Source organism: Mytilus edulis, unplaced genomic scaffold (assembly GCF_963676685.1).
Source record: "Mytilus edulis unplaced genomic scaffold, xbMytEdul2.2 SCAFFOLD_973, whole genome shotgun sequence".
NCBI lineage: Eukaryota > Metazoa > Mollusca > Bivalvia > Mytilida > Mytilidae > Mytilus > Mytilus edulis.
This window is the reverse complement of record NW_027269050.1, coordinates 1-21,841: the sequence shown is the minus strand read 5'-3', so window position 1 is coordinate 21,841 and position 21,841 is coordinate 1. Positions and strand designations below refer to the sequence as shown.

Genomic DNA, 21,841 nt, shown 5'->3' with positions numbered 1-21,841 from the left:
TTCTCAATTTCATTTTAAATAAAACAATACTATATCACGTTTTTAAGATTATAACCAACTTCAGTATGCAGTATCTACACTCCAAGACCAGCGTGTATTATTTGTGAAGTTGATACGGAATAATTATCAACAAGGTCTTGGTACCTTCCGAGGAACTTCTTAAGAAAAGAACGAGACGTTTTTTGACATACCCCTGGTTCATCAACTTTCTGCTCAGACACTGGTGACGTTTTATAAAGTCAACAAGCTCTTGAATACCGCATAAGTTGGAAAATGTATATATAATATCCCATATACAGGTGAAGTTGGTATATTGCTACTAAGGTTGGGGAAATTGTTAATTTCAATATTAAAATCGTCTTGTTTGTCATAGAATGTACTAGATGACTGTGTATGTCAAATTCGAGGTATACGTCTAAAAATGAGGTGGAGGAAGCCGAAACCATAGTCTTTTTGGAATACTAGTTTTATAATATCTTTTTCCTTTGAACATGGTAGACAGATATTAATAGATGGAAACCTGAGATTTGGGTCTTGACATTTTTAAATCATTTGTAACACAAACAAAATGCATGTATTCCAGTGGAGTGCCCTGTGTCCGAGTGGCCGATGATATCGCGCATAAGCTGATTCCGTCATATCCGTCTAATAACACTTAAAAACTCATTCATGCAATTACTGTTAAATATTTGTTTGTTTTGAGATTGTGACACAGTGATGACTGCTGTACCCATATTTTGACTATTTTATCTTCTACTATGTCTGTTTTGTTCACGCATCGTTGTAAATATAAGGAAAGTGATGCGACTGTCATACAAGTGAGATTTAGCGCTATAAAACCAGGTTCAATTCACGATTTTCTACATTTGAAAATGCCTGTACCAAGTCAGGAATATGATAGTTGTTGTCCATTCGATTGATGTGTTTTATCATTTGATTTTACCATTTGATTAGGGACTTGCCGTTTTAGGTTCTCCTCGGAGTTCGGTATTTTTTGATTTTAATTAGCCTTCAGAAGGGATAGAAAGGAATAGAATTGATAAGTTCAAGAGTAAATTTATAACTGCAATCCCGTGATTTACCATATTTTGTCAATTTCGATTGAAAAAATTACATCATCAGATAAAATTTATTTTGTTTTAGTAAAATTCATATCAGATTGAAATAAATTTTGCTCTGCATCCTTGACAGTTTGTTTGGTTCAAACTCAACTATGTTTCGTAGTATAAAATCTTTCCTGTATTTAAAATAAGCTTTTTTGGAAGGCATGCGCGAAATCACCGGACATTAGAGGAACTCTCAAAACATGGGGTTTCCCTAATTTTGGACACACATTACATAAAATCTTGAGGGTAAAACCAAGCAAACAGAAGATTTATCGAAATAAAAGTATGTAATAATGCCTTCTCACAATATTATCCAATTGTTGGTTTTATCAGTCGAATGAAGTGAAGTCATATGTCTTAGATGCGCGGATACACCGGACTGCACAGTAAATTTGTTATTCTTAATCATTTCAAAGATATTCATATTTCCGTATAGAAATTATATATACTTTTGTTATTATTTTAAAAGTTACCTTTAATCTGTATATGTAACAACAAATTTGTTCCGGCGTGACATTTGTTCCACCGGAACAAATTTCATAGGAAATATGTTCCACCAGAACTTATGTCACAGAAAATATGTTCCAGCACTATAAAATTTGTTCTGGAACAAATTTTTTAACCAAGTGTGAAATAAGTTCCGGAACAAAAATCACAGCACCATGAATTTTGTTCCAATATTAAAATTTAAAAAAAAAGTGAAATAAGTTCTTGTGATATTAGTTTTAAACGAATCTATTTTATAGAAATTAATGAAAATGTTCTGCTCGAACCTATTTCACAGAAAATAAGTTCTGTGCTTGCATGGGGTACATTTGCAATTGAAGGAATGACTTTAGGATGAAGATAAGAAATAAAAGCGATGATAATGTATCTATGTTTGATCGTTTATGTGGTATTCAACCTCCTTGTTTCCTGATGATCTGTCATTGGTGTTCTAATCATACATGTACTTAGCTATGGTCATGGCACAGTTTTTAAAGAGCGTGTATTTTGTTTATTTATGTCTTTTAATATAATTGATCAGCCACTTTGTCCTTTTCAAAAAAGTACAAATATTCATCTTCAACTATAATACTTTTTTTCGGAATGACTTTTATTATTATTTCTTATTCTACTCTTTCCTGGCTCATAAGTGCCATTTTTAGTATTATTACTTGAGCATGTTATTAAACTTTTTCTTTACTCCACATGATCCAATTGGATGTTTACCCTTTTTATTTATTACATTATGCAATATAATACATGTTTTTTATAATCACTTTAAACTCACTGATGACAAGTGCTCAGTATATAAGAAAACTTGTTTAACCAGTGGAACATATTTCACAGACAAGGAACTTATTTCACCAGGTGAGGAACAAATTTCACAAATCCAGAACTTATTCCACCAGGTAAGGAACAAATCTCACAAACATGGAACTTATTTCACTAGGTAAGGAACAAATTTCACAAACCCAGAACTTATTTCACCAAGTAAAGTGTGGAACTTATTTCATAGAGATGGAACAAATTATATAGAAATTGTCTGTGAAAAAAGTTCTCCCAGAACATATTTCCTGTGAAATTAGTTCCACTGGAACTTTTTTCACAGGAACAAATTTTGGCTCACATATACTCCTCATAATTGTAATTAATTCTGAATTTTAAGTTATGAAATATTGTCAGAATTCACGCAAATACCATGTAGTCCTTGGTTTTGTTAAAATTATAAATAACTCTATTGAGTATTTATCTTTAAAAAAAATCCTGTATAGGCAATTAAAAATGACTAATTTAAGGTAAGGTTTGCGTTCACAGGGAGACAACTCGTATTCAAATCGTGGAATAACGCTGATTCACTCGAGCGTTTGAAATCAGCGAAATTTACCTTGTCAATGCAAACTTAATTTGCAAACATTCTACTTATCGTCTGCAAAATGTTGCGAAGTAAAACAGGAAAATTTCAATCGAAAAAGTCATTTGTGAAGCAATTCAAAGCTCAAGAATCCAGAAGAAATATATTAGTAAGTCATCCTGTTGATGAGCCCATTACAGAAGATCACAACTACGTGCATGCCAACACCTATCCAGTTTTCTCAGACTCAGATATTGAACTTGGTGCAAGCTGTACCATTGACCCATCTCTTAATAATGACTGGAAAACAGGTAGACGGATAGTCGAGCTTCAAGCCTTAGCCCAACAGATGTTTTGCACCTCGTGTGATGCTCGACTACACCTGGCCGACATCGAGAGCGAGAGACGATATGGTTTAGGCAGCATACTTTTTATACGGTGTCAGAACAGTGTGTGTAGTTCATTAAACGACGTTAAAACGGGAAAGAGAAACAACGGAACATTTGACATCAATTCAAAATTAGTACTAGGTAATTACAATGTTTTGTGTACATACATTTAAATATTATAGAAAAAAAAAATGAAAGGGAACAACTATGTAATCTACAATTGTAACGGATGGGGTGGGCAGGGATTGAACTGAAGACTGGCAGCTGTAGCCCACAGCTTAAATTGTGTATGCCAAATATATATTCCTATATAAGAAAAGGAATCTGGGTCCATTCTCACTGATTTACGTTCGCCCTAGTACCTGTTCGCCCTGATACCTGTTTGCTCAGCATGCTCAGGATACATTCGCCCTGTCTTATTATTTTCTGATCCTAAACAAGCAATAGACTGAATCTGTCTGAACAGGGGCGGATGCAGGAATTTTCGAAAGGGGGGTGCTAACCCAGGGAACCCAGGGCAAAGGGGGGGTGCAAAACATATGTCCCGATACAAATGCATTGATCGGCAAAAATAAAGGGGGGGGGTGCGCACCCCCGGAACCCCCCCCCCCCCCCCCCCCCTGGATCCGCCACTGCTGAATAAGTTTATTTAACTTCAATGCCCTGAATATTATATTTATTTTAGTAGGGCAATGGACGCTATGGAAGAATAATCCCAGGGAGAACATGTTATTAGGGCGAACGGACCCAATACCCAAGAAAACTGAAATTTAAATAGTCCACATCAAATTTTAGGGGCTATTGGCGTGTGGGCTCCTGCTAATTTCAAACCCTGGGTGGGGGTATTAAAATCACTTTGATTTCAATAGGAAGAAATCAATTATCTTACACTGTTTTGTTATTTTTAAACCATTTAAAAGAATAATCCCACCCCCCTCTTTTCCCCTTACAACTGCATTTCAACGATTGTCTAAGTCCAATGCATGTTTTGCAAGACAAGCTGATGCAGTGGGAAAATCTACATAGATATTAATTTGATATTTAATATTTGGTATAGATTTATCATGACCAGTTAAAGTTTGAATCCAATACTATACTTAGGTTAAAGATTAAATTTTGCTGCTTTATAATTTATTATTTTCTCATTTCCTGTCTACATTATAATGATTTATATTAGGCAAAAGAAAAGTATATTACCATGATGACTGATGTAAATTTTATGCCCATCAAATTTCGCCCTAAGATGAGATTTATCATTATTGGAAAAAAAGTGGTGTTGGATCAGGCAGTCCCTAATTTGATTTCTTCCTTATGTAATAAAAAAAAGGGATTAAAGTTTAAGTGACTTATTATAAAGCTCAATGACTAAAATTTCGTTCATCCAATACTATGTATACATTTTCAACTTTTCCTTCATGATCAGCTTGCATGAAAAATTAATACGGAATAAATATGTCAATTTGACAATCATGATTTAATAATGAATTGATATTTCTGTTCAGTGTTGGTGCATTTAATCTGATAAAAATGCGACTTTTCTTGGAAGCAATTGTTCTTTAAAACTAATATGTATGCAAAATATTGTAGCCATGGTACACACAGGAATGGGCCCAGTACAGATTAACAACTTGCTTGCAGCTTTAAATTTACCACCAGTTGTGCCGTCCACTCTTAAGAGAAGGGAACAAAAGATCGATACAACTCTGGAGACTGTAGCCAAAAAATCTTGTCTTGAGGCCCAAAAGGAAGAAATTGAAAAGGGAAATGGAAAGGTAATAAACTTAAAATTCCAAATGATTATTTTTATATTAATTATCATGGATAAATATATACAATATATATGTACATTGTTGGAAAATACAAAAATTATTTTTTATGAGCTTTAAAAACATGTCAGACGAAAAGGAAGGCTAATTCCTGAGCTTTTCTCCTGTTTTGTAGCAAATAAAACTCATGGACCGGTTACTTACTTGAAAATAGGGATTATTGGAAAAGTGCACACTTAAACTCACTACAATTGCATATATAAACACTAAAAATTTCTAAATAAGGGGCTGATTCAGGACTGGCATGATATTGATCAGGAACAATATTTTGGAAAGTAACTATGTATTTCATCATTTTCATCATTGAAAGAGAAAATATTTTATAATCTGTTGCCAAAATCTGCTTCTGTAAAAACAGCTTTTTAGAATACAGGTAGACTGCTTTATAGATGGTTGGTTAAGGCAACATCAAACAGTTCAAATTTTATTTCTTGCCTAATATGAATTCTTCAGTACATGTATTTAAGATGTATGTATCTATTTTTTTTAAAGATGGAAGTAAGCTTTGACGGTGGGTGGCAGAAAAGGGGTACAGGATGGAATTATAATAGTAATACAGGTGAGAATTTTTCTGTTTATTTTTACTTGTATGAAAATAAGAAAGATGTGGTATGATTGCTAAATTTAGACATTTATTCCCTATAAACCAAAACATTTAGATATTAACAACTATATGTCCCACCATGTGGTCTTGAACAATGAGCAAAACCAATATTGCAAAGCTAGCTCTAAAGGGCAGTGAAATGACAAATGGCAAACAATTTAAACGAGAAAACTAATGACCAGGATTTAATTACATAACCAATGTCAGTGTTCATTATGTTGCACATTTTTTATCTGTCCAACTTAAAGTTACTCCAAGATCAATAATAAAAAAATAAATTAAATTTTTAGTTATTTTAAACTTTTCATATTGCATGTATTATTATCTTATAGAAATGTAAGCATTTGGAATCATTTTGAATGCTTACAATACATTTTTCAATATAATTGATATTTTCAAGGGACATAACTCTTTTAAAAATAATTGATCTACACTGATTTTCTAATTTGTCCTAAACATTGCTGATAAAAAAACAAATGATATAAATGTCATAAAAATCTGGTAAAACTTGTACACATGTAATTTTACATGTAATTCCACCTTATGTAATAATGCTGTATTTTGATTGGATGAAAACCATGGTATTTTTCACCAATTTCTATATATTGAGATTTTCTTTTCTCTGCCGGGGTATTTGCCATTAGGGAATTCCATGTGCTGGGGTATTTGCTAGCAAATACCATGACAGATGGGAAATACCATAGCAAATACCATGGCAGATGGGGAATACCATGTCTAAAAATAGCTCAATGAATTATTTCTATTCTAATATGACAAATTCATGGCCATTCTTTATATATCATGTATATGGTTACAGATGAAATATTTAGGATAAAAAGCATCATTATTGAATTTGGACCGAATGACGTAAAAATCTTGGGAATGACGTCATAAATAAAAATCAACAGAAACGAATTGTCAACCGGTCACATAAAACTGGAATCCACTTGTATTACCCTTCACTGAAACTGATGAACCAGCTTATTATATAAAGGGAGATATATATACAGTCAGTGACTGTACATAAAAAAATGAACTATACATTCAATGCAATTTGACTGCGCAAATAGCACAGCTGCAGTGTATACAAAATTTTTACATTCAAGTCGAAATTTCATATGATACCTAATAATAATAAACTTTCTGAGGTGGAACATTCGGTGGAATTAAACAATTATATCATGCTTTCAAGGGGTTACTTTGCCAAAAATACCCCTTGTAAGCATGATATATTTGTATATATATAATTAATATTTACAAGAGACATAACTTTTACATCTGCCTTCACGGTAATTTACCTGTTTGGAATCATTTTATGTAAAAACAACGTCCATAATTTCAGGCCATGCATCATTAATTGGGAAAGAAACAGGAAAGGTACTGCAGTTCTCTCTTAGAAGTAAATCTTGCCAGATATGTGCCCTACATCAGAGCAAAAACCACACTATACCTGTACATGAATGTTCAAAAACTGGGATGGTTCTAGTAAGGCAATGGAGCCTGACATGGCAATATCAATGGCCAGAGAGTTAGAGGAAACTGGATGTGCAATAGATGTCATCCATGGTGATAATGACTCGACCACAACTTCTCGACTGAAAGCTGTTTTCCCTTCCATTGAAAAGAAAGATGACAGTAACCACACTAAAAAAGGCATCACATCAAAACTATATAAGCTTAGCCACAAATATAAAGTTCTAAAACAACCAAATGTAATATCTTACATTGGGAGATGCTTCATGTACGCCATAAAAGAATGCCAGACAAAAGAGCCAGAGAGTCTTAGAAAATCACTGGATATTATAGTTCCACATTTATATGGTGACCACTCTCTTTGTGCCAGTGAAGATGCTACCTGGTGCAATTATCAGAAGAATCCTTCTCAATTCAGGTATAGTACAAAGTACTTTAAGAAAAAGAAAAAAATATTTATTTCAATTAGTTTAATGCTACTAATACTATTGTAAATATTTAGCATTTAATCTACTTCTGAACTGGATATCTTTAAAATTGGTTTGCAGCTTTAACTTCTTAACAATGATGCCTTGTAAAGTCTTTGCAGCGTTAACCCCCCCAAAGAACAGGGGGAAATTAGATGAGATGCCTGGATAAAGTTCTTTTAAAAAATCTGTTTAAAGTCTGTTATTTTCTTATACAGATTACATATAACAAGTTCAATAACAATAAGGTGTCCAATTGTGCAAAATATTCAAGGAAAAAAAGTTATTAGTTGATACCACTATGTTAATATATAATGTATATATATAGGTAAATATAAAACAAGAATAAAAAAATATATGTTGAGATTCTTAGCCAATAAACACAGAAGTCAGATTTACTGACATGTATTGTACAACTGATTATTTGATTTTTTTTTTGTGTCTAAAAAGTTGTTTTGGGTTGTGATTTTTATCCTTAACATTTAAACAATCAATTTTATAGGTACCGCAGTCTACCGCAGGGTAAGCCTCTCACATGTCCAAGTCTTCAGACAGATCTTAAAGCCATTGTAAACAGCCAAAAAGATAGAGCTGCCTGCTTGACCAACTTAGATCAACCCAAGCAAATGAGAATTTTAATTTCATAGTTTCAACAAAAGCTCCAAAAAGCAAGTAAGATATCTGTTCATAATCATAATGAATAAGAATTTAAATGATATAAAAAAGAAGATGGGGTATGATTGCCAATAAAACAACTCTCCACACGAGATCAAAATAACACACAAATCAACAACTATCACTGGCGGATCAAGAAATTTTTATAAGTGGGGGCCCAATCAGTGATATTTGTTTGCCTTAAATAAGTGGAGAATAATTATATAAAGGCTTTTCCCCTGGAGAATAATCCAAATTTGAAAAAAAAATGACTTTAAATTTTTCCCAAAAAGACAACCTTTTCCCCAAACAGTGCCAGTCTCAGTAGAAATTGTGCATAAATACAAACTGAAAAACAATCATTTGATCAATTTTCTTGCCTAAAATTTCAGTATTAGGATTATGTGCACATTTGAGGGTATATTTATGTATCATTAATTTACTGACAAAATGGGGTCTTATTTTAAAGCAGGGTTTGACTCTTGAAAATGGGTCTGTGAATTGGAGTTTCAGTCAAATTTATGGTTTATTTCAGATTTCCCAATTCCATGAAAATGACGCATATTTTCCTTATAAAAAGGGTAGATGTAGTTTTGAAAAAAGCCAACAATATCACTGCCAAAGGCTGCCTTAAAGGGGCCTGCTCCAGTCACGCTTCATTGATTCCCTATATAAGCAACCAAATTTTTGGAATATTTTTATCCTTTAATATGCATTTAATTAGCCACTTAATAATTTATACATCAAACCAATCATTATACCCCCGCTTTAAAAAAAGGGGGGTATACTGTTTTACCACTGTCTGACCTTCCGTCAGTCCATCAGTCCGTCCGTCCGTCCAATGAATATTTTTCGTCACATTTTTCTCAGGAACTAATACAAGGATTTCTGAAATTTGGTTTCAGGGATTTATATAAGTCAGCTATACCGTGTGATGCGTTTTCAGATTGGTCACTTGACAACTTCCTGTTTACCGAACACTTGTATGATTTTACACATGACAGCCAAGTTGAAAATTTTCGTCACATTTTTCTAAGGAAACTACAATACAAGGATTTCTGAAATTTGGTTTCAGGATTTATATAAGTCAGCTATACCGTGTGATGGGTTTTCAGATTTATCACTCGACAATTTCCTGTTTACCAAACACTTGCATATTTTTACACTATTAATATTATCCACTTGAGGCGGGGGTATCATCAGTGAGCAGTAGCTCGCAGTTTCACTTGTTTATTCTGTCAACACTTGCCTCATTGTTCATTGTAAACATGTTGTTTTGCATTTAATTTTTCATACAAAAAATACTATTTCAACTGCATTATAAATGGGACCTTCAACCTTAATATTTACAGGTCATTTGGATCAAGCAAATCTCTGACAGGGAGAATTTCAGCATCTGTTCTGCAGAAGAACGAGGGTCACAAGTATTTAGAAAAGGTTTGTGTTAGATAGAACTATAAGTGATAGACAGGCAGGCAGATTAAACCTGGTATGTGGAATGATTGTAAGGTTTACATGTCTGTCTGGCTTTGTTTCATCTGACCATGGTTTCATTTTCATGATTCTTTGGTTATTGTTAAGTTTTTGTAATTTGGTCTGTATTTCACATGTTAAAAGCATTAATTCAACTACATTTTGAGTATAGAATTATTATACTCTATACAGTCTTGCAGGCTTCACCTGACCTAAGAAAAATAAAGGAAACAATATGCCAAGTCATGTAGTTAATGACACAGAGACAAAGATATATGGATATTAAAATTTCACACAAAACTTGGTTCACATTGTTGAGCTACATTTGTGTACATTATTTAATAAACTTGATACAAACTGTTACTTTTCAACAACATCAAGTAGAAATCTTGTCTAAGTCAATGCCTTGCCCATAATGAAGGTTTGGGATTAGATTCCTGGCTGAGTCTAACAAAAGGCTTTAAAACTTGTATTTGCTGTTAATCCGCCTGAGTAGTCTGTCTTCTTGTGTACTTTATATGTTAGTATGACACTTACATCATGAATATTTTCATCATAAGTCCACTATCATCATACTGTCCTGGATATGGATGTATTATAGGTTTTTGCAGATCTTTTACCTCCCCTTAATTGAAATTTTTTATGTAGATTCATGGTATAAATATGCTAATTTGGAGACAGATTGGGAATTTATATGTTAGACTGTTGATTTATAGAAAGAAAACCTGGGGATATATATTGCATTATTCAAAATGTTCAAATAAATACAAAATATTTGTGTTTTTAGATTATTTTTTTCAGCTTGGCCATTTAAGGGGAGATAAATCTTTTACTATTTTTTTTATACTGGACTGGAAGAGTAATTTAGTATCTTACTTGTAGCAATACAACAAGTTTGGTGACAACATTTTTTCTTTCAACTTTCTTTAAGCATATAAAAAGTTATCTTCTTCTATTTTATCTCAAAATTCTCATAGATTTCTTTAATAATGCCAAAAAATGTGTTTTTTTCATGAACAATCTGGGCACATTTGAACAATTTGTCTGACCTGTATCTTGATAAATAGCCCTGACTTTTTATTAGTTTTTCGTTAAAAAGCATAGACAAAAATTTATTTGGCAAAGTATAAAAAAGATCTATCTGAGGAAATTTGACCTTTTATTTACCTTAATGACCATAAGGGAAAAGAATTGACTTTAGTCACTTTTTCATCAAATGTTCTACAATCTATATTTTTATATTTGATTTATAAAGCTAGTGGCAATATAAAGTTTTGTCTCTTTTTTATAGGTTAACAAGGCTGTAGGATTATCACCGGGAGAATTTACCTTCAGAATGGCCTTAAAAATTGCTGCTAAGAGAAAGCTTCAAAAAGCGAAGCAGATTAGTTTACAAGCAAAGAGGAAACGTCTGTTGAAAAAAATATTGAAAAGTCGGAAAGAAGCAACTAAGGAAATTCATGAAGGTGTTACCTACTACCAAGCTGCTGAATTACATCAAGATGAAGAACTAACCCAAACAACAGAAATTCCCAATAGATTAACACTACCTGAAAATGCCTTTACATATGTTGTATTTGATACAGAAACAACTGGCAGAGGGAGAAATAGTGACATTTTGCAAATAGCAGCTGGTGATGATTTTAATGTGTATGCTCAGCCACGTTGTGAAATTTCTGAACAGGCATCTGCTGTGAATATGCTAAGATACGATAGGGGAACAAATACTATGTTCCATAGAGGTATTCCAGTCTTATCAAAACCAATACAGGAAGCTCTTTTGGATTTTATAGAATATCTAAAGAAAGTTCCTCAACCCATACTTGTTGGACACAATGCTTGTAATTTTGACATTCCTATTGTTTGTAATAGAATGTCTGAATTTAAATTATTTTCAGAATTTTCTTCTCATGTTTTTGGTTTGTTGACACTCTGAAAATTTCAAAAAGAATCTTCCAAAAGTGATGTTGGCAACTACAAGCAGGAAATCTCGTCAGTAAACTTACAAACTGCACTTATCAAGCACATGATGCAAAAGAAGATGTGAGAGTATTGACTACTTTATTCACAGAAAAAATAGAGAAGGAAGTGCTTGATGAAGACCTTTTCCACATATCCTTTCATGATGTGAAGAAAAGATATGATGAAATTTTACAACAGAAATTTATGTCATTAGCAGCAGTGACCAAGTTGGCCAGAAATGGTTGTCTCTCCACTTCATCTTAGATTAGCGCATAACAGAAACTCTGGTTTAAAGTTATTATTAACTGATCTGCATATAAGATTAACAAACAAGAACTTAACATCTGTGATTAGTTTCCTGGAGAAAGAAGAGTGAATTTCATACTGTTAGCATCACTTGGCGTCCGTAGTTGTCTTAATATTGTCTTCACTCTATTTTTTACAAAATTCTTCTCTGAAACTATTGTGCCATATTCCCCATTTCCTTTCTCAATTTTATTTGTATTAATAATCATTGCATATCAGTTTCATTGCATTTATTTGAGGCAAACTTGAAGGAAGAAAACAAAAACAAAGAGATCAGCATTTTTTTCAATTTGAAAAGGGGTGTTTCTAAAGAACAGTAAAAGTAAGGCCACCAAAAATCATATTATATCTTTGTTTTGTGGTAATAAGCATTGTGTATAAGTTTCAAAATATTTGGTTAAGGCAATTTTTCAATTTGTAAAGGGGCATAACTCAAAAATGGTAGAAGTGATACTACACCAATTTCAACTTGATTAGCTTTTGTGGTAATTAGCACTGTGTATAAGTTTCATAACATTTATTTGAGGAAAACAATGGAAACGAAAATTCAGTAATTTTTCTGTTTGTAAAAAGGCATAATTTTAGTATGGTAACTGCGATGCTACACCATTCAAACTTGATCTGTGCTTTTTGGTAATAAGCATTGTGTATAAGTTTCATAAAAGCATACTAAAGTTAGAGAATGGAAACCAATTATAGGATGTACGTCCAGTCCATCTGTACAGGTTGAGGGACTTTCTTTAAATATTCAATAAATTCCAAATAGCCTATGTGTACCTACAATGGTAAATCTTAATGCCCCTTCCACTACTTTGGGTATAATGATATAATGAGGGTGTGACAGTTATAGAAAACTTGGGTATGATATTATGAGGGTGTGACGGTTATAGAAACTTTGGTGTGATGTTGTGAGGGTGTGACAGTCATATAAACTTGGTTTAATGTTTATGAGGGTGTGACAGTTATAGAAACTGGGTTTAATGTTTATGTTGGTGTAACATTTATAGAAACTTGAATATGATGTTATGAGGGTGTGACAGTTATAGAAATTTTGGTGTGATGTTATGAGGGTGGTACCGTTATAGAAAATTTGGTGTGATGTTATGAGGGTGTGACAGTTATAGAAATTTTGGTGTGATGTTATGAGGGGGTGACAGTTATAGAAACTTTGGTATGATGTTACCAATGTTTGACATCTATCAGAGCAATGGGTATGATGTTTATGAGGGTTCGACAGTTATTGGGTTTTCAGTATGATGCTTTCAGGGTGTGACAGTTATAGAAACTTTGGTGTGATGTTTTGAGGGTAGTGAAAATCATAACTGGGTTTAATGTTTATGAGGATGTGACAGTCATAGGAAATTTGGTTTGATGTTACCAATTTGTGACAGCTATCAGAACATTGGTATGATGTTTATGAGGGTGTGGCAGTTATAAAAACCTGGGTATATGATGTCATGATGATGTGACAGTCGTAGGAAATTTGGTATGGTATTACCAATGTTTGACAGGTATTGGAAATTCAGTATGATGTTTTGAGGATCTGACAGTTATCCGAACGTCAGGAAGATGTTTTGAGGGTGTGACAGTTATGGGAACTTCAGTATGATGTTTTGAGGGTGTGATAGTCAGTTTGGGTTTGGAACAGTTATAGGTACTTTAGTAGAACAGATATGACAGGGTGACAGATAAAGGACCATTTGTATTTTTTGGCTATGTAATGGATTGGGTGTAATTGAAGATGTTGGTAGTTTTGGACCAGCTTATATATATATATATCCTATTGTTATTTTTCTTAATTTACATTGTTCATGTTAAGAACATTTATTTTCAAAAGATAAAGAAATAATTATACTTCAGTTTCATTGTTCTTCTTTGAGAATATAAGTGTTGTATTGATCACTCAACTGAAGGTGAAGGTCATAGTGCTACGTTTGAAAAAAGTGACAAGATCCCCAAAACACTTTTATACTTCAGAAAGTTGGACAATTTTTCACTTTATAAAATTTCATCTAAACTTGCATAAATACTGTAATCACTGAACAACACAATAACCCAACATACTATACCAGGGAGCAGATGTGAAAAAAAGACATATATATAAAATGTTCATGCCAATCACACAAACACACCACAAATCACATAATGGGGTATACAAAACAGATATCCAGAAGTGGTCTTTATTGAACTAATTTTAATTTATTAAATTAAAAGTAAGATTTTCATATTACAGGTCTACATAACCACATTAGTTATTTTATATAAGAACAATACATATACAGCTGCTTTGTGTTGTCTGTCAATCTTCTGTTTCGTCTATTTTCATGTATATAAACAAGAATATAGATATAGAAAGATGTGGCGTGAGTGCCAATTTTCAGATTTGCAGTGACATCACACCATGTAACTGACCAATCAATGATTAACATGTGTGTTACGTTAGCAATGTTGAGAGGTGATGCCAATGAGAATCCTCTGGATTTTCCAGACTTCAATGCAAATCAATACAATTGATATCTATCGATACCTGTTTAATATAGTAATTTTACTCTTTAAATATAATTGTTAAAGACTATATAATATCTCCATTTAGGAGATAACTGTATTGTATTTTAAGCTCCGCGTCGCCAGTAAACTTAATTTGCGACCATCAAATCCCCAATTGATGCCGTCGGAGCTTAAAATACAATATTGTTATCTCCATTCTAATGAAACTGACAGAAAACAACGTTAAAACATGAATTTAAAATCTGCCATTTGCCGTCTGCGCTTGCGCGTACGTCCCATAGCATCAATTGTCAATTGATGCCATGTAAATAAGTGACGTTATCCAATCAAAATGAACGTTACAAACGTTGTTGCATTAGAATTTTATTTTTAACATACTTTATCCTCTGGTTACAAAATAATTGGCCATGCAATATAAATAATCAAGTATCACCTTCAAATAGATGAAAAATCTAGAGGATTCCTGTTGGCATCACCCCCTGAAAATTTTAAATGCCAGGATGTCTGGATCTGGACAACTCTCTATCCAAATAACAAATTATAAAAATAAACCATTATAGGTCAATGTACGGCCTTCAACACGGAGCCTTTATTCACACCGAACAACAAGTTATCAAGGGCCCAAAAATTACTAGTGTAAACGAAACCATTCAAACAGGAAAAACCAACGGTCTAATCTATATAAAAAACGAGAAACATGTATAAATTACATAAACAAACGACAACTACAGTACTGTACATATTTGTCATACAAAAAAGACTCCAAATCTGAACATTATAAGTGTAACTATTGGACAAATCTTACCAGAAATCTATCTTTTTTCATGCAGGGCTTTTTCTGCTTATTCATAAATATTTGTATAATATTTGTTTATGTCTAGATTGAAATGAATGGAATAAACACTGCTGCTGTACATGACTTTCATATTCACAACTTATGTCTTTTAATCCAATTGCTGCACACAAACAATTCACCAAACATTGGAGGCCCCCATTGGATAATAAAGAAGTACTTGTTACTCTCAATGTCAATCATAATATTATTCTATGAATTAAAATATAACATTAGAAGCACGGAAAGTGTTTTTGTTTCCTTCGAAATCAGATACTTGTACATGTAAAACAAAGTTTGACCAAAGTTAAATAACTCCCCTACTGGCAGATAGATGTGAGCATAAAAGGTAAGTTAATCACGGTTTGCTCTCATTGGTTACAAGGCAGAATGATTCTTAAAAGAATTTAGTGGCACGTCCAGAAATTTTCATAAGCTGGGGCCTACTGACTGCCTTAGAGGGAACTCGCTCTGGTCATGCTTTATTGATTCCCTATACATTTAAACCCTTTTTTCCCCGAGAAAGGGGAGAGGGGCTAGGTGCCCCTCTTAATCCGCCTCTTCGAAAGCTATCTAACAAGACTTAAAGTCTTTGACAGTGAAATCTTCTTTGAAGATCCACAAAAAAGCTACTTTTGCATTTTACCGAGATGACATGATGAAGATATAACGCCCATTTCTGAGAAAACGAGTTCGGTGACATATCAATTTTATTAGATCATCAAACTGAAAATACTAAAATCTCTACCTCCTCAATTTTTTTCAAAAACGGTGGAACGGGAAATATGATTTTTTTCTGCTTTTTGTTGCCATGGCAACTTTTAAATTTTACCAAAAAAAAAGTTTTTGATTTTTAGTACTTTTTTATGAACTTTTGATTTGAAATTTGTTATAAATAAAGGGACAACAATTGTTTAAACATGTTTTATTCAGTTTTATTTGCTTATCGTCACTTGCATACATTATTGAATCAGTAGAGTGCAAATAAATGTTCCCCTGAAAACGCCAAAAACCGAACTTTTGAGCTTTTCTTACAAAAAAACGGGACGGGCGATATTTGATTTTTTTTCATTAAATTATCCGGTACTCCTACCTGAACAAAATGATGTATCATATTGGTATAATACCACTAAGAAAAAAATCCACATATCATGCAAACCTTACCTTAATTGACATTACAAAGGTCATCCTTATGACATCTTTGCACTAAGTACAGTGTACGTTGAATATGTACTAGGATGACTTTTAAATATCGGAGAAACATGCAGTACGGTGACCTAAAGCTGCTTATCTGTGTCAGTTTGATCTCCAGTTGAGAGTTGTCTCATTGGCAGTCATACCACATCTTCTTTTTTAAATGGTATATTTATAAGTTGCAGGTTTTCTTCTTTTAAGTGTCCAGTTAACATTAAGTTAAACAAGACTTACCTAGTTTGCAAAATGGTATGGGATTTGCTCATTGTTGAAGAGCGCTCGGTTAACATCAATGGTGTACATTATGGTCCTTTGTATTAGAGTAATAGCTGTCTCAATGGTAGTCATACCACATCCTCATGTTTGAACTTTTCGTAAATGTAAATGATAAAACACTTAATGTTTCGAAGTTGGTAACAAAAACTACAAATTAAAAACGAAGAGCCCCTCTAATTACGAAATGGGCAACTAGTTAAAATAGAAAGGATTTGGAACAAAAAGGATATGGTATTACATGTAAGTCATCAACAATATATAAATTTAATATTAAGACAAAACTTCCACTTTTGTAAAATAGGGACGGAAGATACCAGAGCTCATAAACTCATAAATCGAAAATAAACTGACAACGCCAGGCTAAAAAGAAAAAAGACAAACAAACTATAGTACATATGACACAAAATAGAAAACTAAAGAATAAGCAACACGAACCCCACCAAAAACTAGGAGTGATCTCAGGTGCTCCGGAAGGGTAAGCAGATCCTGCTCCACATGTGGCACCCGTCGTGTTGCTCATGTTATTACAAATCCGGTAAATAGTCTAATTCGGTAGGTCACATTCATGAAAGGGAAGGGGATTGTAGTTACGACGTAAGGAACATTTTGTAACAATTGCAAGAGGGCCTTTTTTTTGGATGATATAGCTTAGTGCATTGCTATGGTTTGAACTGTACCTTACAAATATAAAGTGTTACATATTCGAAATAATACAGACATTAAATAAATTATTATAATTACTTTTCAGTATCGGATGTGCTCATTGTTGAAGAATAGTTGAAAGATTGGTATGTATAACGCATTTACCAAACTTCAAACGTTTCAATAAGGAATGTTAATACAAACTGTTAGATTTTAGTCTTAACATAGTATTATAAGGTGGTGATGATGATGGTGCTTAACATTCAGCGGTAAATACATATAAGGATAAGAATGTGTTAGTTTGGAATGAATGTCAACTCTCCTTTGTATTATAGCGACGCGTTGAGTCGATTTTTATTTTTAGTGTTTTAGTACACAGTCCGCAGGAGAAATGACCTTTTCCGACAAATAAATCTGACATCAAGTCGGACCAGTCTACTCTTTAACTTCCATATGCCGCGATCTTAGCGCTGAATGACACTCGTATCTCTTGATTATGCATTAATACCAAAAACTTTGTTAAAATCATTTCAAGTCAATGTTTTTAAACATTTAGTTCTTTGTTAACCTCAAAATACACACATAAATAAAGACAACAGTAGTATACCGCTGTTCGAAAGTCATAAATCAATTGAGAGAAATCAAATCCGGGTTTCAAACTAAAACCGAGGGAAACACATCAACTATAAGAGGAACCAATGAAACAACAGACACACTGTATACACACAAGTTTAACAAAAACAAACGACAATACAACACACACAGAAACAAACTATAAGATAACAACTGCCATTTTTCTGACTTGGTACAGGACATTTTAAGAAAATATGGTGGGTTGAACCTGATTTTGTGGCTAGCGTGTCAATTTTAAATGTAACACTATATTGACAACATTTCATGACAGGAATACTGTACATATAAATGCAAGAACCTTCGGGACAGAGAAATACAAAAATAAACATTACAATAGTACATTTCGACATGCTAATCACAGAATAAAAACGAACACGCAAACCCACCGTGGACAGCACACAAAAACAGCACAACAGAGCCACGAACTATCTGTCACACGACTGGATCAACGCAACAAAAGTGACGTCACAGGTAAATTTCAAAAAATTTGATATAATTTAAGATTAGGTTTGTGAGTATGTTATTTGATGTATTTTATAAAAATTACAATAATATGAGTCTGATACACTTGACGTTTTGATAAAAATTGAAAGACGTTTTAGAAATGAGCGGGGAGCGAAAAATATTCAAAGAGGAACGAAAGCTACCAAAGGGACAGTCAAACTCATAGATAGAAAATAAACTGACAACCATGGCAGAAAATAAACTGACAACGCCATGGTTAAAAATAAAAAGACAAATAGACAAAAAATAGTACAGAAGACACAACATAGAAAACTACAGACTAAGCAGTTTATTTGTCAGTGACCATGCATTTGATGCGTCATGTTAACTCCCGTGTACATCATTTCTCATCATTGACAAGATTAGCAGCTATATATTTCTGTAAGCAAGATGAATTGTAGTTCTACGACATATTTAGTTAAACAGATGTCTTAATTATACAACAGACTACTCGCTGTACAAAGGAACGTATTATGGTCATAGTTGAATATTTGTTTATCTCAATTTGTAGGGCCAGCGTAAAGTTCTCTAAATAAGAAATACGTACAAGCTTTGAGTCTATATTTGTTTTTCAGTGCCAAAAAATCCTTATGTCAAGATGACAACAACAAGTGCAAACAACGTACCCTAGTTATATACCCAATTAAAAAGTGTTAGATGATATACAATATCGTGAACCTAATTGTCATAAAACTTACACCATATGTTTCTATTTGTATTCGTTCAAATAATGACCATAATTGGCTTTTATGATTTTTAAATAATGATCATAGCCTCTTTATTACTAATACTCTGACGCTTTCTAAGATAACGCCTCTCTGAGAGTCTTATTTTCAGATTTACCAGATTTTCAAAGCTATCCCCAAATCTTGTATTTAGTTTTGATGTTATATTTGTTATTCTCATCGGATTTTGTCTAATCCTGAGTTCGTTTCTGTGTGTTACATTTTAATGTTGTGTTTCTGTTGTATCGTCGTTCTCCTCTTATAGTTAATGCGTTTCCCTCAGTTTTAGTTTGTAACCCAGATTTGTTTTTTTCTATCGATTCATGAGTTTCGAACAACGGTACACTACTGTTGCATTTATCTATATCCGAATTTGCCAATGGACAAATCAGACGATAGATATAAAGAAACAAACGAAGCTTTATAAGCATTATTTTTTAACATATACACAGCCACTAGCTTTAGAAATAAATTCCAATATTAAACTGAAATACTATCATTACCTTCTCAAATTAATTGTAACACTACTCAACCTCGAAATTGATAAGACATTTGTACATTACCGATTCTGTCGGTTTTAAAAAATATGATTAGAAAAAACCTTGGTTTAGGTAATAAAAAGTAAAGTAACAAAATTACTGAACATCCGAGGAAAATTCAAAACAGAAAGTCCACAATCAAAATAATGGCAAAACCAAAAGCTCAAACACACCAAACGAAGGGATTACAACTTCCATATACTTAACTTGGTACAATCATTATCTTATGTAGACAACGGTGGATTACTTCGAATTGGTTGAATGTTTCGGGTAGAAGATAACTTACCATTTGTCGACGGATTTCACAGGAAAAACACCAATCAAACAAGAACTGTTGACCCTTCCGGAGCACCTGAGACCAACACTGGTTTTTGATTGTGTTTTAAATTGTAACAGTTGTTTAACCGTACATCATTGTCTTTAGACAATGATTCTGTCTTTCTATCTGTATATCTTCAACTTATAACATTTGAACCATTTTGTGTTTCTTCATTTCTGTACATACTATTTGAACTTTTCTTATTTCTCGTATATGATCAATCAGCTTGTGTAAACCATTTCCCTGTCTATAAGTTAAATCGAGTTATATTCAAATGTACTGACGGACATATAAATCAATTTTTGTAATAATAAATTTCTTTGTTTTCAAATATGTCTCGAAAGATAATTTGAAAAATTGAAACATATTTGAAAATATAAGTATTCTTGTAATTCGTTTTATAATTTATTGGTTGTGTAAACTGTAAAGTATAACGCATTTACATTTAATAATTTTCTAAATGAAAAGTGAATTTTCTGCACTTGTTCTACCTTTTCTCGTAATCATTTATTATTTTTTTTATTTCTAATCCCCACATGAAAATTCCTCTAAACACGTTATAATTTTGCCTGACATTGTATTCCTTCAGGAAAACTTCACAAAAACAGAAATGAGCATAAGTTAAGATATTTACTTTTATATATCGATAAAACAAAAACCAATTACTGTTCAATAGTTTTTTTCAGAGAATACACACCCTTTGATCATAAAAGATCCATAAATTGCGAGTTAGAGAAAGAATAGGTTAATTGATAACAACAATAAAACATCTTATTACAGAAGACATAAATATACATCGTCTATATTCCTCTACTGAGGAACAAAACAATAGCTTTCTGTGGGTTTTATTATCATATTTATGACAGATTAGTCATTTTTAAAGCTTTAAAACGGGATATTTTTCATATTATTTATCAAAGTGGTATCTATTTGCATTGCTAATTTTTCTTTCGTTAACTCATGCAATAAAAATGAAATAAAAAATGTAAATGCCATGATATAATGTGATCTCACGCATCAATATTCATGAATTGGTAGAAAAATGGTAAACTAGCTACGGGTGATTATTAGTCAATTTTACTAGTTTTGAAAACGGCTACAGACTCTCAAAGCATTACTATTAGTTATCCTCCAAACAACAAAACAAGGAAATAGTATCACCAAATATGTTTGTTTATTTATTCCTTACAAACCAACGACGAATCCACAAACATATAGTTTTCATAACTTTTCTGTAAAGATAGAGGTGTAAAAAAATCCATTGCAATTTATCAAATATGATATTTATTTCTTCCAATAATCAAAATGACGGGTTTTGACCAATGAAGTGGGATTGCTTAACCTTATGAAGCACCAGTCTTCCTATCTTACATTGACGTTGTAACTTTGTCTTTGACTTATGACTTTGAATGTCCCTCACAATCCTGTTTTTCGTGACATCGGGATTTTTACAGTAATTCAATGAGTGTTAGTTATTTTTAAAACTAAGTGATATTTTTACTTATATATCAACGATGAGTGAAATTAGTAGATTAAGACCTGTCGACCGTCCATAACACCTAAAGCATCATA

General features: G+C 32.8%; 1 protein-coding gene and 1 pseudogene across 1 annotated transcript; both read left to right on the top strand.

Moving 5' to 3' along the window:
* The first annotated feature begins 4,445 nt into the window (after nt 1-4,445).
* On the top strand, nt 4,446-8,349 carry LOC139509458 (uncharacterized; annotated as a pseudogene).
* An 82-nt stretch (nt 8,350-8,431) lies between these two features.
* Nucleotides 8,432-12,055, top strand: LOC139509459 (uncharacterized). Its single transcript, XM_071296161.1, has 4 exons — nt 8,432-8,436; nt 9,709-9,793; nt 11,121-11,748; nt 11,901-12,055. The coding sequence occupies exons 1-4, from the start codon at nt 8,432-8,434 to the stop codon at nt 12,053-12,055; spliced, it is 873 nt and encodes a 290-aa protein (XP_071152262.1).
* The last annotated feature ends 9,786 nt before the right edge of the window (nt 12,056-21,841 follow it).